Source organism: Chiloscyllium plagiosum, unplaced genomic scaffold (genome assembly GCF_037043375.1).
Source record: "Chiloscyllium plagiosum isolate Xiang-an unplaced genomic scaffold, Cpla_swu_hap1 HiC_scaffold_10, whole genome shotgun sequence".
Taxonomy (NCBI): domain Eukaryota; kingdom Metazoa; phylum Chordata; class Chondrichthyes; order Orectolobiformes; family Hemiscylliidae; genus Chiloscyllium; species Chiloscyllium plagiosum.
In genome coordinates this window covers 48,451,712-48,478,801 of record NW_028270148.1, presented here as the reverse complement: position 1 = coordinate 48,478,801, position 27,090 = coordinate 48,451,712, and the positions used below count along the sequence as shown (strand labels likewise).

The 27,090-nt window shown below is 37.8% G+C and overlaps 1 protein-coding gene across 11 annotated transcripts in view; it reads right to left on the bottom strand.

Moving 5' to 3' along the window:
- The window catches only part of esrrga (estrogen-related receptor gamma a), a 238,567-nt gene that overhangs the window by 23,663 nt on the left and 187,814 nt on the right, over positions 1-27,090 (bottom strand). For all 11 annotated transcript variants that reach the window (XM_043695802.2, XM_087991325.1, XM_087991324.1 and 8 more), the window contains 2 exons: positions 18,063-18,173; positions 14,325-14,486 (listed from right to left, as the gene is read on the bottom strand). In XM_043695802.2, coding sequence (XP_043551737.1) covers positions 14,325-14,486; positions 18,063-18,173 — 273 coding nt within the window. The remainder of the gene's footprint in view (positions 1-14,324; positions 14,487-18,062; positions 18,174-27,090) is intronic.

Genomic DNA, 27,090 nt, shown 5'->3' with positions numbered 1-27,090 from the left:
GTAGTTCCAAGACCACCATCTTTATCTTGCAGATATATCCTGATAATGGAATGAAAAATTGATCAATCTTGCATTCATGTAGCACCCTCCTGGCTTTCAGGATCTTTCAATGCCAACTTGTGGGTGTGGAATTTTCAGTGAGCTTCAATAGGGGGCTCTAGGTCTGCAGCTGCTGCCAGCATTTGGTCCCTCAGAATGAAGGGAAGACTTCCCCTGGTGGATTATTTGGGCTAAAGGTATGACCTTTCATGCTGGCAGCCCTATTAAGGGGCCAAGGTCCCTTTAACTCTGATGGCCATCACAGAAAGTCTACCTTAACTGTACTCAGCCTTTGGACACAATAGTGGTGACGGTATGGGACCTCTGCTGCCAAGAAAATGCAATGAGGTAGCATAATCGCCACTAGTTGGGGCCTTAAACATGTTCATTTGCTGCAAATTGAGCACCCCATCATAATTTCAGCCCACTCTCCGCTGACAGGAACGTACCAGAGATTTGTCTAAGTACGCTTCCCCTCTACTTTCCCAGTTTCTTGTCTCCAAGCCCACCATCCTTGAGGCTCAGAAAATTCATTGTATGGTCTCTGCTTTTCAGTAGATAGATGAGGGAGACAACATGTACGCAGAAAAACTCCACAAACGTCAACGAAGTAAGTGACCAATTTGTTTTGTTGGCGATGGTTGAAAGAGAGAGAGATCTTGTGTAGAACTCTAGGAAAATACCGCAGCTCTTCTTCAAATAAATCAATAGCACTCACCTGAGAAGGCATATGGGATTTACTGCCACATCTGAAAAGTGGCAAATTCCACAAAAGCGTTGCATTGAAATGTCAGCCAAGGTTACATGCTCAACACCTATTGAGGCTGTGAAGCATAACTTTCGTCCTCAGTGACCCAAACGAATATTACAAAGCTAATATTCGGTACCAATAACAGCCATTAATTTTAACTATTTTTAGATCTGAATGCATATCATATCATGATAACACATTCACCTGGAACCACTTATTTGCTATACAAATGGTAAATGGTCAATGACACAATATTAAATATGAAAAGTTAACATCTGTACTCAGAATGTGTAAAATCCCAATATTATTTCTAATGTATGTTAATTTTGCATAATCCATTAAATGTATAAATGCCAAACCTAGATTTCAATACGTAAATAGCTGGGAAAATGCAAGCAAAATAATCAAAATTTGCAGTTAAAACTGGACTTCTAAACAGAACAAATGAGTTAAAAGTCCAATTTAAATTTGCATTTGCCACAGTGGGTCTATGAGGAAATGATCTTGGTTGTTAAAAGAGAATTAGAGCAGTTGGTTTAAAACTGCTGACTCCCACTTATAACAAAGCAAGCTTGCCTTTAACACCTTACTATCCTCATTTGCTAGACTCTCTGGCCAGGTCAATGTGCCTTGCCAGAAATGTGCTGACTCATTTTAACACTGTTCTGAATTGGTAGTTAATCCTTTCTCATGTAGGTTAAGCAGGTGCAGATCCACCTTAGCCATGAAAAGTAGTGCATTAAAGAATATAATACTTAGTTAGTTAGCTGGATTGATCAGGTCACACATGCACTTGTACTGCTGGACTCAACTTGAACCTCATTGTGATTTCTTCACAACCCTGGAATATGAACTCTGATTTTCCCTATGTATTTATTATGAAAAGAAACTTCTCATTTGACACATAATCTTCCCAATGGTACAGCTGAAAACAGGAACTCTCTGCTTGGGAGAAATTAAGAAACAATCCCCCATACTATGCTCTGTGACAAAGCAGACTGTCACAATATAATGGAGCACCAATGTGGTGGCATCTCATTGTTTTATTAATCTCTTTTTTCGGCTCTGAAACAGTTTTGTCTACAAATCCAAGAGGAGTATGCATATTTTCACACTTGGGTTTGAGATGACTGCATTTGGGATTTTAAAAGCAGTCACAAACTAAATGGTGCTACTCAAGCTATTATTATTTTTGAAACTATTATTTTTAAAAGTGTTTATTTGCTTCCTCGATGCACAATTATTAGCAGCTTGATTTGTTTGGTTGATTTCACAGCTTGGCCACTTCTGAGATCACACATCGAGGTTTCACAGATTTAAAGAACAATGGAACTGCTGGGGGAAAAAAAGCTATAACTGGTGACAGCTGCTGCGAAATCCTTTAACAATTTAAATTTTTTTTTGAATTGGATAGCCAGATCAATTTGTGCAGGGGAATTTTTAGAAGTCTGTGGGGGTTAAAAGAAATAAATCAATGAAGAATTCTGCAGGCAAAAGCAGTCACAGGGCATAGGATAACAGTGGAATGTTTTTGGAGCAAAGAGGCAGGAGAGATAATTATTGCGCACTCAGATTTTGATACTTAGCTCAAACAGGCTTTATAACTACTTTTCATTTTCAACAAAAGACATGCTTGTTTATTTGTTTAAATTTCTAGGCAGTGGCACCATTTGTTCTAAAAGAGTTTTCCTTATGCATTTATGGAAATAGCCAATTTATGTAGTCTTGTGATGTTGGCAGCTTTTCATTAGCCATGTTACTTAATACATTGTTTGTTTTTAGTTTTAATCAACAATTACAAAATTGCTTCCATAATCAACGGGGCATTTGAGAATCAGGCTGCACTGCCCCTCCTTCAATACTCAAAAGGCCAAATAACTAAAGTAGAGAGGAAATGGTGAGTGAAACAGGCAGTTAGAAAAAGTGCATTTTGAGTGAATGTAGCAAGGAAGAGCTCTGTATAATAAACAGAGTAGCAATATCTAGAACACTTGCTAAGGAGATTCGGCTGCTTAAATTGATGAGCAGCTGATTTAGAAAGGTTTGTTTCAGCTCAGGTGATGACAAGCTCTCTGAGGAATTGAATGTGACTTTACCAGGAACACCCCAGCAGCCACAACCCTCTCCGGCAAGCCTCCATCTGCTTCAACCAATATCCAAATGAATCACTGTCTATCAGGGTCTCAGCACTGACACTCTGGATGTATTGATTAATAGTTGCCCTAAGCTCCTTTTAGCAAATCAAATTTTCACTTTTAGCAAGGATTTCGATTCTGATTTATTCAGCATAGTGAAATGTATTAAATTGACTTTGACATGCTAGAAAAACGACTGAAAAACAATGCTTTCATGTGAAGAGGAAACATATAAAAAAAATGTGTGGCAGCTTGTTTGTTCAGGTTAAGGATGTGAGCAATATTCCTTTCTTGTTTAATGGAATTTAGAGCTGTCAAAAATCCAAACTCTTTTATCTTCCTTTTGAAAGTACTGCGAGCATTTCTTTAAACAAAAATGTATGGAATGAAAGCCATAAAGAACTTTCTAACTTCTCTCCTAATTTTTTTTAAAGCACAACTATATTTAAGTAAACTTAATTAACACTTTTACAACTGTAGTGCACTCACAAACCTGTATCATTCTCTTTACTGATTACATCCATATGTGTATACAAGTATGAGAGATGATTTGAAAATTTAACTTACTCCTATCTACACAAAAATAGTGAGTGTTCTGAACTCTGGAGTTAACTGATACTCTGTAAGAAGCAATGAGAAAGACAAAGCAGAATGAAATGACCTCTCAGAAATTGCAGTAAACAGATATAGAGTAAAAACACAATGCATTGATGCACCAAACATGTATTACGTAACTAAGATTGATTTTTAAAAAATACTCCTTCCTCTAGAATGCTTGCCTGAGGACAAGTTGAGACATGTTTACATGGAGGACAATGAGTGTCATAGGGTCATAGAGATGTACAGCATGGAAACAGACCCTTCGGTCCAACCTGTCCATGCCGACCAGATATCCCAACTCAATCTAGTCCCACCTGCCAGTACCCTGCCCATATCCCTCCAAACCATTCCTATTCATGTACCCATCCAAATGGCTCTTAAATGTTGCAATTGTACCAGCCTCCACCACATCGTCTGGCAGCTCATTCCATACACGTACCACCCTCTGCTTGAAAAAGTTGCCCCTTAGATCTAGAAATTAAGGATTTTGGAATCAGACAGAGCTCTGATTTGAAGTCTGCTCTTGACTCCTCTAATTGCATTTTAGAAAATTCAGCATTAGCTATTGAAAATGGGGGCTGAAAATGTGTTGCTGGAAAAGCGCAGCAGGTCAGGCAGCATCCAGGGAACAGGAGAATCGACGTTTCGGGCATAAGCCCTTCTTCAGGAATGAGGAAAGTTTGTCCAGCAGGCTAAGATAAAAGGTAGGGAGGAGGGACTTGGGGGAGGGGCGTCGGAAATGTGATAGGTGGAAAGAGGTCAAGGTGAGGGTGATAGGTCAGACTGGGGTGGGGGCGGAGAGGTCAGGAAGAAGATTGCAGGTTAGGAAGGTGGTGCTGAATTCGATGCATTTGACTGAGACAAGGTGGGGGGAGGGGAAATGAGGAAACTGGTGAAATCCGAGTTCATCCCTTGTGGTTGGAGGGTTCCTAGGCGGAAGATGAGGCGCTCTTCCTCCAACCGTCGTTTTGTTGTGGTCTGGCGATGGAGGAGTCAAAAGACCTGCATATCCTTGGTGGAGTGGGAGGGGGAGTTGAAATATTGAGCCACAGGGTGGTTGGGTTGGTTGGTCCGGGTGTCCTAGAGGTGTTCTCTGAAACGCTCCGCAAGTAGCCGGCCTGTCTCCCCAATATAGAGGAGGCCACATCGGGTGCAGAGGATGCAATAGATGATGTGTGTGGAGGTGCAGGTGAATCTGTGGCGGATATGGAAGTTTCCTTTGGGGCCTTGGAGGGAAATAAGGGGGGAGGTGTGGGCGCAAGTCTTGCACCTCCTGCGGTTGCAGGGGAAGGTGCCGGGATTGAGGTTGGGTTGGTGGGCAGTGTGGATCTGACGAGGGAGTCACGGAGGGAGTGGTCTTTACGGAATGCTGATAGGGGAGGGGAGGGAAATATATCCTTGGTGGTGGGGTCCGTTTGGAGGTGGCAGAAATGACGGCGGATGATGCGCTGTACATGGAGATTGGTGGGGTGGTAGGTGAGGACCAGTGGGGTTCTGTCCTGGTGGCGGTTGGAGGGGCGGAACTCAAGGGCGGAGGAGCGGGAAGTGGAAGAGATGCGGTGGAGGGCATCGTCGACTACATCGGGGGGGAAATTGTGGTCCTTGAAGAAGGAGGCCATCTGGGTTGTGCGTTTTTGGAACTGGTCCTCCTGGGAGCAGATACGGCGGAGTCGAAGGAATTGGGCTATTGAAAATGGGCTTTACTGCATTGATCACATCCATAAGAGATAACTGCAAAGACATGACGGTGTCCTACTATACCTTGAATCTGATGCTTTGGTCTTCCCTTCCTTTTCATTATACTAATCCTGAACACTGCAATGAAGTTTGTATTACTGATACTCAGTACTGGTTATAGTTATCCTGCAGTTGATGCATTGGCATGATAAAGGGTCAACTAGTGAGCTCTTTATGTTTCACTGGCAATCTGTCGGAGCATGACTTTAAGAATATATCTGTGAAAGTTTGTCATCACTGCGCATTGGTGGTGTGAACAAAGAGAAACCATGAACCTGTACTCAAACAACAATACAAAATCCAACAGCATAGGATATGGTTCCATGTAACTGGGATATCAATCTCCAGTCCAGTTAAACTCTAAATTTATATTAGCAAAACTATTTTGTTCTTTTACTTTTTAGTATAGACAGAATTTGCATTCTTCCTGAGTAGTATTAACCATCCAAAATTTGACCAAAGTAGGTTATAGAGTGTAAGAACTCCTTCCTTGTAGGTGGCAAGGAGGATGGTAAAAAAGACCAATTACTTGAGCCGGTTGGCTCTGGAAAGATGCTCGCTTCCTTCATGCCACATCAATAATTAAGTTCTGGGTGATAAGGTCCATTACTGAACTTCTCCACTTGTCACCAATTAAACTCCTTAAGTTGTCAATTACCAGCCAGTTAAGAGCCTCAGTTCAAGACAGGTGAGATTACCTGAATTCCAGGCATGTGAGAGGGTTGATCTGCAGTCTGGCCTGCGGGTTGGGGCTCCATTTTCCGCAATGTAGGACTAATTGGGATAGGTGGCTTCTAAAAGTCATTCCTGCTCTTGCCTCCGACCTTACCAAGAACCCTTTTCCTGTGACCCCTGGAAAAGCACAGCAGGTCTGGCAGCACCAGAGGAGCAGGAGAATCGACGTTTTGGGCAAAAGCCCTAGCTGATACAAGGCATGACCAAACACAGAGACTTGAGGTGGAAAGGGAAAGAAGAATTAAAGGAATATAATGATCTTTGATGTCTTGAAACATCATGCAGGAAAAGTTTGGACTCAAGAAGTTTGCATTTAAAATGTATGCCTGAATTTTAAAATGGCAGCAAAACTGTCAGCTTCCACCATCATTGCTTCTGTGAAGCTTACAAGAAGCTTTCTGAGTCTGTACATGTACAGATAAATGCAGAAACCCTGGAGATTTTTCTGCTGTCATTGATTCTACACTTTGCCATAGGTTTCACTGTTGAAATCGCTGCAGATGCAAATAAATTGGCAAATACTGAATTGACAAGAACTTCCCTTCTTAATGTGCAACAACACTGTTAAAAGCCTCTGAAAATGTCACACCTTGTACATGAGGTGTAACATTTTTTTAATGCCATAACATATGGTGGCACATCTGAAGAATCTCTCTGGCCTTGGAAAACTAAATTTATATTTGTGAAATGTTAAATTATTCCATGATTTTAAAAAAAGCCTTGTAAATAAAAGGCTTTTTAAAAAGTCTGTTAATAATGTTACAGTCTGCAATGTGTATGGGCCACTCTAATTTTACTCTTGTACAATTCATAAAATTTGAAGAATAATCAGTGCATTTTACCTCATGCTTTGCTGTCTGAAGGAATTGTTCAATATGATATCTTGAGATTCCCTTCAGTCACCAGCCAATTCAAATTAATATCGGGAAAGATGAAATCTATGTGACAGAGATTGCTAGATCCTTGTGGTCAGATAACTACAAAATTCAGGCCATAAACTTTACATCTCATGGTACAGCTAAGATTAATAATGTTACTTCTGTACTTACCTTCATTTACTGTTGGTCAGATCCTTGTCAGTCTGTGACCTAGAACCAACTAAAAAACCTTCTAACAACTCAGTCACTTTAGTTTCTACTCATGCAGGGAAGAAAACTGCAGGTGAATGAGGAAGGAGAATAAGTAGTTACCTTGCAAAGGAATGATGGGCTGAATACTCACCTTCTAGTCTTACAGAATGATTTGGAATGAGCAGTGTATATTTTTCAATTCTGTAACAGTGACCATCTTTTGTCTGAAGGTAGATATATTACCATCAGTGCAGCTTTTCAAATAAAAGCTCTCGAGTTATCTGATAATATCCTTTTGCATTTGTTAAGTATTTGAAAAGGCTTGTTTTAGCATTGAGTGTGGTTATCATTAGGGGAAACAGGCTGGGAAGAATAATTGCACTTTGCAGTACAAATGAACCAAATTAAAACATACAATTAAAATTATATGATTATTGGAGCACCCTGGTAAACTACTTCATGCACTGATGATAAATGAGCTGCTTCATGTGGTTGGTTTCAATAATGTTTCAAAGCTGTTCTTTTGATGGGATCTGTAATCACATTTTAAACAACAATCTTAAACAGTGACAAAGGATACTACATAATAAGATATTTAAGTTTATCATAATTCTGAGAGGCCAGAAATGGATATCAGTGGGAATCCTACGGAAAACAGCAGCACAACCTCAATGCTTACATGAAGAAATCAGTCCGGCACCCAATTGAAACTAGGTCTTCGATTTCCTGGACAGGATGTGGCAGTTACGAGGGCGTGGTGGGGCAGTTTGAGGTTTTTGACTCAGATGGGTAGAGGGCAACAGTTCAGCTTAGAATTTGGGCCAAAATGCAGGTTTGATTCCTATTTCAGCCGGGATGAACTTGGGATCAGCCTTCCTGCCTTGTCCCTGAGATTAGAAGGCAATAGTAAATAATTGCTAGGAATACTGCTCAAAAAAAAACTTGGATGAAGCATCACCAGACAGACAATGAACCAAGGATACATATTTGGGTATAACATGCACAAATAAAGAAACCCCATCTCCAGTAAACTGGCAAACTGGAGGCGCCAAATCTAGTGAACCAATACAACACACTGGCTAGGGTGTGACCAAATCCAGCCCCTCTCTAACAAAAATATGACCTAGGGTAATTTTATAATTAGGAGGAGCACATTTACTCCTCTTGGCACAACAGAAAATTGATTAAACTCATTTTGAATGCCTTCCAATCAACCAATTGGTGTCTGTTGGTTAGACTGAGCAATATTTTCAATTTTCATGAAATATCAAGTGTTTTTTGTGCTCACCCTGCAATCCCTGGCTGACCATTTCAGAGGGCAGGTAAAAATCAACCCATTTTATTGTGGACATGGAATCACATGTGGCCAGACTGGATAAGGATGGAAGATTTCCTATCCTCAAGCACATCAGTAAACCTAATGAGTTTTATAATAATCAACAATGGTAACATTGACTGGAGCTAGTATTACATTCCAGATCTATTACCTATATTCAAATTCCACAAACAGTCTTGGTAAGATTTGAACCAGTGTCTCCAGGGTATTCTGAATTACTAGCCCAATGTTATTATCACTCTGTCACTATGTCTATAAGTCACTCATGCTCACAGCAAAACTGAACGGAGCACGTGCAGCACAAGCTTTACCCAATTTGTGCCAATCAGAAGTGCACAAAACTTGTGATTAAGCAGCCAGATTTGCCAATTCCTTTTACGGTAGTATCTGATACTAAAAGATGTGAGCTTCCAATTTTACAGTCATCTGTCTACTCATCAGAACTAACAACCTGACATCTGGTGGCACGGTGACTCTGTGGTTAGCACTGCTGCCTCACAGCGGCAAGGACCTCAGTTTGATTCCAGCCTTGGGCGACTGTCTGTGTAGAGTTTGCACGTTCTCCCCGTGTCTGCGCGGGTTTTCTCAGTGTGCTCGTTTCCTCCCACAGTCCAAAAGATGTGCAGGCCAGATGAATTGGCCGTGCTAAATTGCCCGTAGTGTTAGGTGCATTAGTCAGAGGGAAATGGGTCTGGGTGGGTTACTCTTCAGAGGGTTGGTGTGGACTTGTTGGGCCGAAGGGCCTGTTTCCACACTGTAGGGAATCCTAATAAGAAAATCCTTTCCTCAATCTTAATCCATTCTCCATAATACTGGTGCAAAGATGTTGAATTTCATTTCTTAAGTTTGTTTTTTCTCCTTAATTCGTCATTAATACATTGAATTGAGCTAAATACTTATGTGAAGTATTTAAGATATTAAAGATATTAGTGTGTAATAATTTTGAGAACACAGAATTTTTGAGTACTAAAGACTTAGAAAATACTGGTAAGAGAATGTTAGGCACTTATGGTGTGTCATGGCTGTTGAATGCAGTTTACATCAAGGGAAGTGAGATACTATCTCTTCTTATATCTCTTATATGGGGATGAAGTGTGGAGTGCTGTCATAGCAATGTCAGGTTAAGTACTTCCAGTATTTTGTTAATATAGTAACACATGAATATTCTAATTCAACACAAAGTATAACGATATATCGCACTGCCGCACTGATAATCTTTTTATCATATGTGTGAAACCTAGCTTCAATAGTCAGCCTACATTAGTCTTTGGTCCATTCTGTGAATCTCACAATAGAGCAGATGAAGCAGAGTGTGGAACTACCACAGTATCTACATAAAAGAGATTAAAGTCGACAGGATTCCATTTTACAGCTCAATCATATTGTGTAAGCATGTGCTTATCCAAGCACGTACAAAATTGAAAGAGAGAATAAAGAAGGCAGGCAGATATAGGAAGCATGAGCAATTTCAACGAATATAAAAGGCTGCTAATGGTGGGGGCCCTGTCATAGTAAAGGGCTATCAGGGAACTGCCTCTGTCTCTTGTACCCACTCATTTCACTCTAACTTGAAATGACTGAAGTCAAGTGCTGTCTAATTTCATTGTGCTCATTGTCAGATAAGGACTGTTCAAATTTCATAACGTCCCATTTTCTGTTCAGTTGCTTTATTAGCATGAGTAGCCTAATTCTATTTACAGATAAAGCCATTTTATTTTTCTTTAAATATTTGCCACTGTTGTGGACACAGCTGAGTTAAGCGCTTTGTGATAGAGAATTAATCAAAGCAATTTCTTTAGTACTCTTTCTTCACATCAGAAGAGCTGATTTTATCATAACCCAATTTCTTAATTCACAATTGCTGTTAAATAATATTTCATCAGAGGCAATGCGGCATGGACATTCATCTCTTTGCCTTGGAAACATTCAGGAATGAAACTATGTCGTTTCTCAGGCTAATCTTCAACAGTGGTTTTCTTCTTTATGTTTAGCCAGCATATGACAAAAGGCACGTGTCATCTAGAAAAGTCTCAATTGCTGACACGTCAAATTTCTAACTTCATTTAGTTTTAGGGTAAAGGATATGCTCATTAAACTGAAAGTTAACATTACCAGAGACTCAGAGAGTTTTCAGTCAAGGCACAGCAAGGGTTAATTTAATTTCCAATTCCCTGCTTCTTTAAGATGCCACAGTAACAAGCTATTAAAGAGCACAGCAGTGCAATAGCAAGAAACTTAACCTCAAACTTAACCAAAATGGCAATTTTATTTGTTAGCTTTGTTGACAAGTTGAGAGTTTGTTGCATATACAGCCGAAACGCTTGATTCGTCAATGTTTCTACATTTTGGTGAAATTTCCAAATCAGAATGATATTAGACATGTGTCCAAATGCAAGTATAACTAACTATATTATCTTCAGATAATGCCTTACTGGTTTGAGACCTTATTGCTCACATAAAAAACATGACCAGTAGTAACTACCAATCAAAAACCAAGATGAGATCAAAGGTCACATCACTACATTTCACCCTGGATTATTTCAACTAAAGGTCTTGTTTCTTTTGAACCTTGTGGAATATTTTATATTTTTGTACCATGCCACCATATCAAAAGTGCTCTAAAGTGAGTACATCAACTTGTTCTTTGACATCGAGAATAAATTGTCAATTACGCTGGAACTACAGATAGTTTGTTTTGTTCTAGAAAGTCACAGCCGTGAGAAATTAAGTTGCATCATCTTTCCTTCACTTTAACTCTAAGCAAGATATTTGATATGAATAACCACTTTCCCTGACAATTGGAGGGCTTTTCATTAAAGTGCCATATTTTTCTCCATTATGAACCAATGGTGTAATTGAAATGTTCAACTATACTTAAAACAAAACCTTGTCACTTTACGTGGAAAGGGCCATTTTTAGTGACGATGCTTTATTGATGGATATATCTTATATCACAATGCAAAGATATTTTAGTACAGCACATGTCCTTTAGTACATTTTTAAAGGATAAAATGTCACAAGGTAAGTCACAGGAAGGTTATAAAGCAAAATTTGACATTGCATCATATGAGGAAATTTAAGGTTGATGTAAATATCTTGGGCGAAAAGGTAGGGTTTACAGACTGCCTTAAAGTAGCAAAGGAAAATAAAGAGGCAAAAAAGTTCAATAAAGAAGCCCCACATCTAAGAACCTTTTGTGCTGTTTAACAGGAGTCACTAATAGAACCTCTGCTTTTCCTGGTATGTATTAACCACATAAACAAGGGTGGCTATGGTGTAATTTCAAAATTTGTAGATGACCTAAAACTTGGAAGTATGGTGAAATTTATGGCAGGTAGTTATAAGCTTCAAAATAATTTAATGCAGAAAAATGTGAAATGATCTATGTTTTGGGGAGGAATGAGAAGAAATGGAAAACAAAAGGTATCATTCTGAAGGGTTCCTTTGTAGTTCCAAACAATAGGGGGTATGCTACTGAAGCTTATGCTCTTGTGCTCATCCGGACAAATGTATAATTGTCAAAAGCAGCAACACGTTATACCACTAGTTGCAGAGCTGACTGTGAGTGGTTGAGGGTTCACATGGATAATGTGAATTCAATGTAGCCCACAGTTCTTTTTTTAATTTAAAAAAGCATGATGCCTGGACATGTCCCTTTATATTTCAGAGGACAAGTCTCTGAGCAAGTATGTAGCTTCAAGCAAGTGTAAATAATAAGCTTATATTGGTTGTTCGTATATTAATTAGATCATTTAGGGTTCTTTCATAAGTGTTGTCAAAAACCAGGATCACATCTAATTTCAAATATGATATTCTGGATTTTGTAAACACACTGTGGTTTAGTACTCTGCTGTTGTGAAAAGCCTGCCATTCTGCACAGAAAAGGGACATATCCAGGCACTGCACCTTTCTCAGATTTAACAAAAATGTGGAGGAGAACAATCACTCCGTGCTAGTAATTTAACTAATTAGATTCAACCTAACAACCAATCAACACCCATTTATCATGCCGTATAAACGTTGATCCCTTTGAAATTTGTCACTCTTGCATCTGTCTTGAAAAGTGAAAAATAAAAAGCTTTGATCGTATGTCTCTTGTTTTCCAACAGTTCAGGAGATTTAGGGAGCACACCAACTTGAGGATCTGAATTTACATAAGTCATTGGAAGGGGCATGGTAGGTTGAGAAAGCAATTGTACAGCATCTGGGATCCTGTGCTTTATAAACAAGACTGCAGAACATAGAACCAAGGGGGAATGCATAAAATATTGGTTCATCCTTAACTAATACTATAATACTATATCTGGGTTTGGCCACCACACAATAGGTGAAGGCATTAGAGGGTGTCCAGAAAACATACAAAAAATTGGTTCGAGGGATGAGAAACTTCAGTTACATGGATGGGCTGGAGATGGGTTGTTGTCCTTGACGAAGAGAATATTATGTGTAGATTTAATAAAGAACTTCAAACTGACTAGTGCTCTGGATAGAGCAGATAGAGAGAAAATATTGCTTCTTTCATAAAGTTCAAGAACCAGAAGGCACTTAGTTAATTTGAGTAGTACAAGAAGCAGCAGTGAAGAGGAAACATATACCCAGGAGTGGTCAGAATCTAAATTGCAACATCTGAGAGTGTTCTGAAGGCAGATTCAGATGTGGTTTTCAAAAAGAAGCAACAGTTACTGGAAAGAAAGGTATTCTCAGGGATATCAGGAGAAGGTAGGGGAATGGAATAAAGTTGCTTTTAAAGACAGTGGAAGCCCAGGCACCAAAAATAGCAAACTAGGTCAGCATTGTCTCCAGGGTCAGACAGAATGCAGGGCAACAGTTAACGATGTACTGCATCCTGCAAGAGTATGTGCTGGCATCTTCTGTCTGCTACCTCACATTCACTCAAACTCTATCGCTGCAGACAAACCTCACTAGCACTCATTGACTTCCAACCTCACTGTGCATGCAGCATCTCCACACATTGCCTCTCACCCAGCATTCGCCACAATCGCAAATTCTTCCTGTCCTCTGGCTAAAACGTTCTGCAATCCATACCAAACATTGGCAGCCTCAATGTAAATGGAGAGTGAGTTTGCACCGAGCAATGATGTTTTAAGGTGCACCCTGTGTAGATGCATGAGCTGGTTTGTGTCTGTGTGGGCAAAGTGACCTGGCAAAAGCATGCAGGTCATAGATGTCATTGAACCTAAATGTGAAGTCCTGAAAGGCTGAAGTGGAACTCCAAGTTCAGCCATGATCCTGGTGTGAGATTGGTTGCTTGTTGATATTGACTTTGGAGGACAAGGGATGAAGAAGGACACTGTCCAGAGAGAATTTAAGGACATGCTGATGAAAGGACATTAAAATGGAGGCCTAGAAAAGCACCCACCAGGTAACCACTCAAGTTGGGAATTGTCACCGGCTAGTTTCTCAGAAGAGGGACTATCTATAAAGTGGTTGAGTTGGGGTATTAATGAGATGCAAATGCATAGAAATATGACAGTTGCTGCTTATCACTGAGATTCTGATCTTGCATTGAAACCTTGGGGGAAAATTTGAATATTTTTTCTTAATGTCGAGAATCAGACTTTTTTCATTTTGCCCTGTTTTCCCACATTTCAAATCATTGTCCATGTGTTCAGTTGTTTCCAGCTCAAACAGAACTTAAAGTATTTGGCGACAGAGATAAAAAAAAGTATCCTATAAATGAATATCATCATTAAAATCATGAACGTGTTGACTTGTTGTGCTCATAGAGTTGAATTAGGTAATCACATAGTGAATATTGTTGAGTTTTCACCAGAAAAATAAAGCAGCTAACATCATCATTTCTGTGATACCTTGACTGTTGAAAGTTTGGCACCAAACGCAGAAGTGCAATTAGTTTCGTGACATGCTTTACAAAGAATCTTTTTGTTTTCTTTCTGTACCTGGAATATGCTTTGCCCATCCAATGATGACCACCAGTTCTCGATCAGCCAGGTCACACAGTGTAGTAAGGGCCTTGATGTCACTCTCTGGAATGGTGGGATCAGGCATGGCATAGATTTTCTCTGGCTCAGCCACAAGCAAGTGTGAGACAATCTTGTTGACTAGAATAGAAGGCACAGGCAAAAGAAAGCAAGAAACGTTTGCGTCAGTTTAGACAGCCTCATCACTCAGGGAATTGAGTAGCTGCAAGCAGTATCTCTTGGTAAATCTTATTTAATGTTGCCTTAATTAGAATCAATACAACCCAATTTTCATCAAAATGGCTTTGTTATGCACAAATAATCAATCAGGATCCAGAAAACCTCTCAGACTACATCCAAGGTACAAGACATACTGCACTTCCTAACACAAGTTGAAAATTGACCATGTATTTTATAAATGTTGCTTTTTTGGATAAGTTGCTAATTAAATAAATGAAGAAAATTAACACAACAGCTTTTCGATAATGAGTAATGATAAGCAAGTACTAAGATTCGCCAGAATAAATGGCACACAGAACAACGCATTCTTATTAAGATTCGGCTGTGTTAAGGAGGAGAAAGGATTGCTAAAAAAGAGAAATTAAGTATTTAGTAAAGCTAAATAGGCATCAAGAAATTTATGTCCTTTTAAGCTGACCTTTTTTTAATATAAGCTTTAAACACCTTACCTAGCAATTTTAACGAGGGGGCGGAATTAAACGTACGTCTCATAAATCACGAATATCAAGTTAAATATGACCACAGACATCTCCGATAGTCAGCTGTGTACAGACCTTTGTACTTTACGACCAGATGAGGTGTTTAGTCAAGTGGCTTGACAGACAGACATTACAGTTAATTGTTTGCCTGGATTAGTCTACAATAGGAAGTGATTCAAATTTTGAAAATACTACAGTGGCATAGGAAATGTACTGGGCAATATGACTTCAATATTTATTTATTGTCAGAAAGTATTTGAGAACAAGACTTTAAAAAAAATCCACTGCTGGTTCCTCTGAATTTTATATAAAATCTATGGCAACTTAAGATGATGTCACATCTCACAAAACAAGAAGTGAACACTATTCATTTGTGAGTGATCTGTCTGAAGGCAGGTCCCATGGCTCATTGATGAGTCACCCTGAGCTGTTGTTCCTTGGCAAGTTTTGCCAAGAGTGATTTCACATTGCCTTCACTCTCAGGGCAAGATAAGGAATGATAGAATTGTTACAGAACAGAAGGACGCTAGTCAGCCCATCCTGTCTGCACCACTCTCCTATGATCTTCATGATTTCAACATTCTCCTGATTCTTCTCCATTCTTGTGCACATTTTTTTTCTTTTTAAATAATGATCCAATACCCTCTTGAATATCCTAAATGACTCTGCCTCCACCAGGTTTCCTGCCAGTGCATTCCAGACCTGAACCATCCATTGCATGAAAACATTTACTTGCACATCACTGTTGTCATGTTTACAAATCACTTGAATCTGTGCCCTCTCATTCTCAATCCTTTTATGATTTTGAAAGCTTCTATCAGATCTCTTTGAGCATTCTTCTCTCCAACAAGAAGAACAGTCCCAACCTTTCCAATCTTTCCTCATAACCAAAGTTTCTCTTGTCTGGAACCATTTTTGTAAGCCTCTTCTGCCTGCTCTCCAATGTGTTCACACGCTTCCTAGAGTGTGGTGGCCAACACTGTACACAATTATTCCAAAAATTACAACTTTTCTCACAAGTCTGCTTTGTGGCGCTATGTCAAATACCTTTCAAAGTTCATGTATACTGCATCAACATTAACCTTTCTGGTATCTCTTTTAAAAGCTCCTTAATGCTATTCAAACACAATTTCCCATTTAGAAATCCATGCTGGCTTTTCACAAACAACTCAGCTTTTCCCATGAGACTATTAATTCTAATATTTCTAGAAGTTTCAGCAGCACGAAAGTTTAGCTGAGACTGTAATTGCTGGGCTTATCCTCACAGCCTTTTTGAACAAGGGCACAACGTCATCAATTCTCCATTCCTCTGAAAACCTCTCCAACTATAGGGAAAGATGAACAAATATGGCCAATGCTCTGGAAATTTCTCCTCTCTCTTCCTTCAATACCCTTGGAGATGGGCTTCATGTTTTCCTTAGCTAGAACAGGAAATTAATCTGTGCTGTTGGCATTATTCTTCATGCTAGCCATATAGCCAACTCTGCTAACCAGCTCGTTGAATATATTAACATCCATTTTCATAAATTTAGTATTGTTTACCCTAAGATCCACCATATTACATTCTTATATACTTCAATGAAGAAATCTGACAAGTAGGTTGCACACCCTTAAGTACTACAGACATCTGCTTTTTTTGAATTTTTCAGATTAACTAAATAAACCAAGTTTTGTTCCTTAAATTAAAATTAAAACTTTATAAAGAATTTATCATTTTAAACACTTAAGGCTTTTTGGAAAAAAAAATGCTAAGCATTTTCAGTTATTTGGATAGTATATATATATTAAAATTTTGATTCTGATGGACAAGACTTCATTGCAAAATATTAATATAATGTAATTTACAGAAATGTAAATGTGAAGGCAGTATTTCATGAATATGGTATATTATACCACCCTTGTAAAAGTGTGAGCTCTAGTCCAAGTAACATCTGAAATTCCATGAATTGCTTTCAGCTATACTTAATTATTTATTAGTTAATAGAAGAAATATACTGGAAAATATAAACAGCCACTGCCTTTCCATGGCTATCCACAACTATGCTCAAAAATCACACAAGACATGCAATAAAATTATAGTATCACTCTCATGGTCAAAAGAATTATTAATATGGGCCCATACATGTACGATTTTAAAGTACTTGCTAATAAAAATATAAATCCAATCAACTTAAAAGAAATAATCTAGTTATTCAATCAGTTTTGAAATGTAACATTAATGATATTTTGTACCATATTTATTTTCTGTGGTCTTTGTTAACTGTCACATAAAGACATAGGCGAGAAAGCACATTTAACATGCACTTTCTTGATGGCAAAGGCTCATCATAAAAGCTTAAAGATTTATAAAGACAATATCCAGCTTATGCAGGATTTGTAATCTTCATTCTAGTGTTTTGAATTTAACACTATGGTTAGCTTAGAAGCTCAGAGGAAACATACCACAGATATGTTTAATACTGTCAATGTTCCACATCGTTTAATAGTCCTCATTTTAAATCACAGACATGGGGCCACAAGTACAAACAAAATGACAATTTTAAAGCTATTTAGGACTTTTAGGAAATCACAAAATAAAATAAAATCTCTCTGATATGTCCAATCTATCTTTTACTAACTAAATTACAAATCAAAATAAAACAGATTTGCAGTGCATTGCTGCGAAAAGCTTTGTCTCTTTAATTGAACAGTATACAAAAAAATATATGGACAATTCAAAATATTTCCACATGGCTGTACATCATTTTTCACAAAGTACACCAGCTACCCCTGATGAAAAATAAACTCTGGCGATTTATAAAATGGAGACTGGATTAGCTTTGCCTATTATCACTCCCATCTGTTTGCAAACTCTTTGACTGGTTGTGTGTGCAGGGTGAGTATACCGAAATAGATAAGACATGTCATTGTTTCATTAGATTATAAATTAATGTGCTGAAGCTTTATATGTTAATGGACATCCTGTACAATATAATATAAATTAATTTGTTGTCCTCACATGGCTTTTTGGCTGGCTGAACCAGCTGAGGGTTCAAGTAAGGGCTGTTCTCTGCATCTATCCTGCGCTTATACTTCTGCCGTCCTCCACGTACTCTATCTAAGCGCACGCCTGGAAAAGAACAAAAATAATGTTTAATAAATACAAGAGAAATATAATTGTTCATTACCAAATCAATGGTGCACCACAGAACATAGAACAGTACAGCACAGAACAGGCCCTTCAGCCCACGATGTTGGATGATCTGAATTAATACTAGGTTAATTTTCTTAAGGGGCTCCAAAAATGACATACTATATAAAACTTTAAAAAAACACATTTTTTAGGACAAGTAACTTGACAATAAGCTAATAATTGCACGTTCATTTGTACCTGTACAATATGGGTTAAAACAGATTTTAAATTGTGTTATCAGTAAAAAGCAACATAATCAATGCATTGCTAGCAAGTTCAAAACAAATCCAACAAAGCATTTTAAAATAAAATAATGTGCATGGTATTTTATCTCTATATGCCTTCCCCTCAATTAGAAATTACTTCAAATAGTAGCCAAAGTTCTAGATAGCTCGCTTGTTTTCAGAAGAGACATACTGTAATGCATTCTATTGTGATAGTAAAAAGATTTTGGAAAGATATTCCTATGAAAAATAAGACAAGCACCTTGAAGGAAAATAAGCTTCCAATGGAACTATTTCCTAGCCAAAACATACCAATCACATACTGTCAATAAAAATATTACCAAGTTATTTGTGCTGAATCAAGAGGCAGAATTTTACATTGATAACATTTTCTATTTTAAATTACATTTTAAACAGATGCTCCATGTAATTGTGCTTATCTTGATGATCTTCACTTACTTTCTGAATAAAGTACAAACTTTTCTAATGATAGACAGTGTAAAATGCCAGAATATTTAGGGCAGATAAATAGAACTATAATTTTAAGTCAATTGTATTTGTAGCATTCTATAACTGTTTAATGAAAGATGAAATTATGGTTTATACTAAATCCAAGCAGGCTCACTGCCTTAAGGACAATCTATCCTTTTAATTTATTGACATCAAAAGAAGTCTAATTTAATTATATTAAATTTCTCCTGGGAATATGTGTCACCACGGAAACCAGCTAACAGGAAGTGTCAATGAATTTGTTTTGTTGTTGCTTTGAATATAACAGCAACTTTGAAAAATGTTGCATGGTTCAGAACTGTCTGAATTTTGCCAATCATTCACATCACCAGCATGAAATGGGCTGCCTACAAGAGCCCACAACAGGTCAGAGGTTTTAATTGAACAACATCTCTTTCTGTCGTTCCGACAAAAGGCAAGCAGGAAAAATGACTCTGGCAAGATAGCTCAGAGTCTAGCAATGTCCAATTTCTCATTAGGTCTAAGCAGCTATCTAACTGCTAATGCTGACAAGCCTTGAACCTTTTATTTTTGCTCAGAAATTACTTTGGCAGGAACAGGAATACAGCTTCATCACAGACGCCTGACTGCTGTTGCATTAACCTGAATGAGACCTCAAAGCCTGGTGATTCGGTGTGGTGGAAATGTGCCCGAATGCAACATGTACAAGGCTTTTGTTATCCTGGCAGACACTCAGAGCAAGGGGAAGGCACCACAAAGTTGTGCACATTAATAACCTGATTATTTGTCTCTGCACACATGTATCAATTGGGAAAGGCACAGAAGAAAGTAACTCATTTCCTAAACTGCAAATAAAAGACAATTACCAAGCAAGTAGGTTATTACATATGATGCTACATGTGCCAAAACTGTCACACTCAAACTTCAATGCAAGTCATATACGGAAGTCAGGAAACACCAAAATGTTTCTTCCTGAATTATCTGGCTCTCATCTTCACTGTTCTGCAATAGAAATAGATAGCACTGATCTGTTGTGCCTCAAATAGAGAAGTAGGATATGTCGAAGAATGTGAAGGTAAATTGGACATATTTGGACATATGGGGTATTGAAGTGAGAGGCACAGGAGCATTTGAACACACTTTCCATGGCATGAATCTTCTCCTGTGCAGCACCCATTAGCTCCACTGATGTTTCTTCTTCATCTGCTGAGATCGTAGGATAGCTGTAATATGTGCACTTGCAGTGTTATTGGAAATCTGAGTTACGCCTATGCAGCTGCAAGTTGCATTGTTCAGTATCCTGCCCTATAAATACTTAAGAAGCAGTGAAATTCAGTTATATAAATTTGGGATCTGATTTGGGTTCTAATACTTCATTCCTATGAACTGAAGGCTGTGCTGCTATTTTGTCCAGTGCTCGGTCAGTAAATAGTGTCTGCAGCATTTACAGACTTAGAAATATGATTGTACCTAAAACTGACTCAAGTAGGATGCAGCAGAGGAGACGAGTCCACCAGCACACCCTCAAATAAAGTGTTCTAGTCATTATAGCTATTTTGCCAAGTTGGCTCGCAATGTGGCTTTATTTTATCTTACCCTATACCCCTTTACATGACATTCTATTTAACATGGACTGTTTAGTATCTGGTGTGAAATGTCTAGGTCACAACATCTAAATTTTAACTAGAACAAAACAGAAAAACATTCAAAATCATAGTACCTGCACTGCAAAATCTTATTGTTGCTATACCACAGAAGTTATTAGCTAACGATATTTATTATCTTCATCTCACTGGAGAAATTTCATTTTAATGTTCTTTTACATACTGAAATGGAGTTTAATATTTCACGTTAAAGGATCTAAATCTAACTGGGATGCTCCTATAGGTCAAAACAAAGTTGCTTATAAATGGCAGTAGAAAGGAATGTGCCAAATGAATGACACATGACAACTGTTTAATAAAAGAACATTGGGTAAAAAAACAATAAGAAAATTCCATTTTACCATGATTCTCAGACTTATATACTTGTAAAGAGTTTATTTGTTCTGATAAAGCATCATGTGTTTCAGTACTTAGTGACATGTATGGGCAAAACATTTAGAAGGCAAATGATCAGATTCGATAACTGTTGGTCCTTTTAACACGATCACTTTAAAATTATGAGAAAGGTATGTGAAAGAATCTGTATTTGTGGGTGTCCTCAGAACTGAGTCTTTCAAAGGTTCTTGTTTAGAGTGAGATGTATTTTTGTAATACTACTGCTATATTTAGGCAATCAAGATTTTGTACACATTCCCTCCCTAAAGCATCCGCACCACTGTAGTGTCAGTCCAAGTAACATCACCAAACTAGAGCTCTGTTCAGTCACTAAAGTTCTGAGGCCTGTGATAGAGCTGTTGGGTGAAGTTAGTTCTGTGCACAACTTAAGTAGACTGATGATCACTTGAATAAGTCTGTGTTAAATCTACTGGATGAAAGAGGTGTTTCACTACTTTGATTGCAGTGACTTACTTTACGACTAATACATACTATACTGTTGTTAAAAGTAATGGTTAACTCTCTGCCCTGAGTGAAAGACATGCTTCTTTACCCATCCTTCAACTAAAACAGTATTCAATATCTTTCATTTGGGTTCATGAATCCTTCGTGATAAACTAAAATGGTGCCATGTAACCAATGCAGTCAAATGTAGTTTACATTTAGAGGCTTTTAAATTAAAATATACTACAGGAACTTTTAAGTGGGCATCTAAAGTGTATTTGTAAAGAATGTAACAGCAGAACATTTAAAATACATAATAACAGATGATGTGAGTGGCATGGTGGCTCAGTGGTTAGCACTGTTGCATCACAGCACCAGGGACCTGGGTTCAATTCCACCCTAGGATGACTATCTGTGTAGAGTTTGGACATTCTCTCTCTGTGTCTGTGTGGATTTCCTCCAGGTGCTCTGGTTTCCTCCCACAGTCCAAAGATGTGCAGGTTGGGTAGATTGGCCGTGCTAAATACAGTGTGCAGATTAGATGGATTAGCCATAAGAAATGCAAGGTGATAGGGAGTGGATCTGGTTGGATGCTCTTTAGAGGGTTGGTGTGGACTCAACAGGTGAAATGGCCAGCTTCCACACTGCAGGGATTCAATGAATGTTCTATTCTATGAATGATCAAGCAGAGTCAGCATAGCTTCACAAAAGAAAAATTATGAGTGTCAAAGTTATCAGAGTTTTTTTGAAGAGGTAGCAAGCAGGATGAACAAAAGGGAAACAAAAGGGTAACATATATGGATTTCCAGAAGGTGTTTGATAAGGTACCACAGGCTAAGCTACTTAATAAGAACAGAGTCTATGATGTTTGAGGTAGTGTATTTACATGGATAGAGACTGTCAAACTAAGATGACAGAGAGTTGGAGTAAGGGGGTTATTTTCAGGATCGCAACCTGCAACTAGTGGAGCTTCACTGAGATCAGTGTTGGTATGATCACAATCATTTACAATAAGTGTTAATGTCTCGGATGAGTTAAGTGAATGTATGAAAGTCAAATTTACAGATGACACAAAAGTAGATGGAAAGCTAATGGTGAAGACATGACGGAGAGTCTGTAGATGGATACAGATAGGTTAAGCAGGTGGGAAAAGTCCTAACAGATGGAATATAACGACATGGGAAAATGTGAGGCTCAGCACTTGGGCAGGAACATTTGAAGAGCTGAATATTACTTAAGTGGAGAAAGACTGCAGCAAGCTTCAGCACAGAGGGATTTGGGACTACTGTACATGCGCTTAAATTACAAAACAAAACTGGCATGTAGCTGGTAACAGAGAAGACAAATACATTGTTGAAACTAAACAGAGAATGCTGGAAAACCTTCCAGATCTGGTAACATCTCTGGAGAAGGATACTTTTAAAATTGAGATTGGCATTCTCTGTCTTTGTTTTGAATTTCCAGCATCTGCAGTAAATGGAACACTGACTTTTATTTCAAAATGTATGGAATATGAAAACAGGGAGTCTTGCTAAAGCTATATAGGAGCACTAGACAGATTACAGCTAGAATACTGCAAACAGTTTTGGGCCTCTAAAACATAGGAAAAATATACTAGCATTTGAGGCAGTTCAGACAAGGTTCGCTTTATTGATCTTGGTATGGCTGGTTTTCCTTCTGAGGAGAACTGAGTAAGTTTTGTTTGTACTCATTGGAGTTTAGAAGAATGAGAGGCAATCTTACTGAAACATACAAGATTCTCAGAAAATTTGGTATGGTAGTTTGTGAAATACAGTTTTGAATTAAATATAATAATGTAAAAACTTTGAGTTTGAAGGAGTTAAAGGAGTCTGTTTAGCATGGGGGTAAAGTGGCACATCAGATACAGCTCACTTTTTTAAAGTTAATAGTGCTGATCAAAATAGCCGCTATTCTATCTAACCTTGTTCTGTCACTAACACAGATCTCGTAGAGCTTTCTCAGATTTTATATATATGAAAGAAAACAGCTGAAAATAATTTTCAACTTTGACAGGTCTGAAAATGACATTTAAGGATTTTTAAAAACTAATTCTAAATAGATTGTTTTAAGCATTAATTTCAAAATTACAGAAGCATGTTCAATTAGCATCAGCTGAATTCCTGTTTGGAATGTACAAGTAAATGTGGTTAAGTGAAGAAGTTACTTCCAGAGGTGCAGATTACTGGATCTTTAACAGTCTGCTCTATGTATTGACTTGTATTGGCAAATCTTGATAAAATGAAGTTGAAATTCGCTGCTTGACGCAATAAGGCATTTGTAGAAAACAATAAATTCACAAATCACCCGGCATAAACAGGAAGGCAAGAACTGGTGTAACTGGGCTAGACCTGGCTGTACTTGCTACATCCATCAATTCAGTGAGCCTCAAAGTCAAAACTTTTTTAAAACCTACGTCAGCACATGAATTATTGTTTTAACTGGTATGAAACTTATTCCACTATAAATGTCGAAGGTTTTAGCACTTGCTCCCATTATAGCTTGCACAAAATATTTTGACTCCCGGATTTTATATAGCAGATCTCCACTTTTCACAAACAAGATGAGAAAACACAGAACATTAACAGATCAGATGAACAATAAAGGAACATGGATTGAAAATATCACTTCTTTTCACCTTTAATTAAATGCTCTCAGATCTTTTTATTAAAAGTTGTAGAGTGAAAAACCACACTTGGTTTATATTTTAAAATGATCAAGTTTACAGGAGGCACATGATCAGCAGTAAAAATTTTTACAAGGCTGGTTTTTAATTCTATGGGTCACATGGAATCCTGCAAGGCATCTACAACAATTTATAATTAACAAACATGTTTTAGTCTGTGTTCAACTAATGCCCCATTTTGCGTATTGTTTTTTGATGTAAATGGAATCAGGCAACAATAAACAAATGTATTACATTTTAATTTTCAGGTTATTCAAATAGCACAATTTAGCAAACTCAACCTCTTCTCTCTTCATTTTTCTTCCTCTCCATTCCCCAGAGGTTCAGCAATTCACTTTGGGAGAAAATCTATCGTTAACTGAAATGACTTGTTTCTATATCCTACGGCTTCGATGCAATAGCATTAGAATTACTGGATGTATGCCCTATCCCTGACTAGTCCTTATTCTACCCTTTCACCTGACATACATTCTTAGAGGACCGTAACTACATGACTGCCTGTTTGCATGAGTTTTTTTTTTCTTGCTGTGTCACAACATTTAATTTTATAACATTTTCCACTTATATATTGAATTTTTTTTTTATTTTGAATTGTACAATACATCTTTTAAAATACGGCATCCTAACAGGTGATTGAACATCTCTGTGAAATATCCATCACTCGGAAAAAATATAAAACTTCTTCCTATTTTGTTTATCCAAGTACAGGTACAATGCACTTGTTATTAAGAGATGATGCTTGATAGCATTCAGTATGCAATACTGAAATGTTTCTGACCTAATATGTTGCTATGTTGGAATGGGCTAAGTTATGATAAAGCCAACAATTTAGCTTTGACAATAAGAAGTATCCAAGAGCCCTTTTTATCTCTCACACTGTTTGAGATGAGTCTATTAAAATTTATGTTTATGTTTGACATAGATTGTGATTATAATTTTTAAATTTGGCATTGAAATTTTAAGAAATTATAAATCAATGTTTCAATGGCTAGGAAACCATCTGTAAATGATATACAGACAACAACACAAATATATCATGGACAGGAATCAACTATACAGTTTTTCAGTGAGTCAGAATAGAAAATTATTTAGATCACAATTAGTTTAAAATAAAACCTTTTCATCTTAAACCAAATATAATTATACATTTTCTACATTTTTTTTCTCTTCAGATGTCTTCGAATACACAATTTGGAAGGGTCACTGTCTTGTTGTCTTGAACTACAGTGATAATGAACTTGCCAATGTATTACCACGTGAGTCTGATCAGAGTTATGTGTTGGGTTTCAAACTTACACTGTCCACTTGAAACCCAGCAAAGTTCAAGATGACAGAATTTAGACATAGAAGCAGGGCATGCATTATATCTTACACTGCTGAGTCATCTACTAATATGTAACTATTGACACAAAAGCATAATTTTCAGTTAATAGAGAATACGATGTTTGTCTCTTTTACTGTCAAGCATTTTAAAAAAAAGTTACACATACATTTTATGTCACAATGGCAGAGCTCATTGCTACTGGGGTGAAATACCAAACTCCAAGATTAACATACTACAGCCAATAACATAAGACTGCAATTTTAATACATAGGTTTCAAAATCTTAATATGGCACTGATTTTTTTAAAATGCATAGTCTGCTGTATATTATCAGTTTTACATATGAGAGAATTCAATTTTTAAACCAGGTCAACAAAAAGTAATTTGGAAGCAACATTAGAATAAATAAAATTTGTGGTGAACAGAGTTTAAGTTAAAACAGATAGCTGCATAAGAGACACTGAAGATCTTTGTCAATCAATATAGATGCAGTGCACGTTGGAACTCTCTGAGGTAATCTCCTGCAGGGACTAAACCTTCCAAATGACTCCCTCTCATTAAAGACCAACTAAAATCTAGTTTCATGCTAGATTTGGAATCGCATAAAGCTTGATTACTGATGTAGTTTGCATTGGATCCACACCTTTCTCTCCTCACCCTATGCACATGTTACAACACTGTCCAGTCTAATAAAGACTTCTGTCACAGTAGTTGCCTTCATCTTTTGAGTCACATTCTTCTCTCCAAGTAACACTGCCAATTTCACTCACAGAAAATGAGCTCACACTTGATTTCTGTCTGCAGAAAAACTCCAAGATCCCAGTCTGGAGTAGGAACAAAAAGGAATAGACTGCAAGTCATCTATTACTTTTGTTCTACTGGGGCTAAGTTCAATACACTTGACAAAGGGTGAAGAGATTGCAACATGCAATTAACCAATGTCCATTCAACATGAAGATTAACTCAGGAGGAGGCCCAAAATCAGAAGCTAGCATCAGTTAAGACTAGCCTGCAGTACATCAAACCAATGTGCACTTCTAAAAGGGGTCATGCATCACTGAAGCACTGGTAGTTCTTCCACAACTGACTCTGATCTGGAAAATTATGAAGAACGACAGTACCTCAGAGAAAGTGGGCATAAGGACATAGAATCAGAAGAGGGCCTTTCTGCCCCAAGCTTGGGCCACCATTCAATACAATCATGGCTGATCCACTTCAGGCCTCAACAACGCTTTTGTGTCAACTATCATCATGGCCCTCAGCATCCTGTTATTAGAAAATCTATCCATCTCCTTATTAAGTACTTGCTGTGATCCAGCCTCCTCAACTCTCTATGGTAGAGAATTCCAGACATTCACTACTCTCTGGAAGAAGTAAGTCTTTGAGCTCAGTTTTAAAAGAGTCTCTTTATCCTGTAACCACGTCCTCCAGTTTGAGACTTTCACATTAGTGGAAACATCTTCTCTTCACCAAGGACATCACGTTAGCGGTTTTCCAATCTGCTGGAATCTTTCCAGAATCCAGTGAGGGTGTTAAAACCTTTTGATGTTGCCCAGGACTCTGTAGTGGAGCATGTATAAGGAAGGAAGAAGCAACCAAAAGGGCACCAGACACACACTCATGAGGCAGATAGTTAGGAAGGTGAAAGC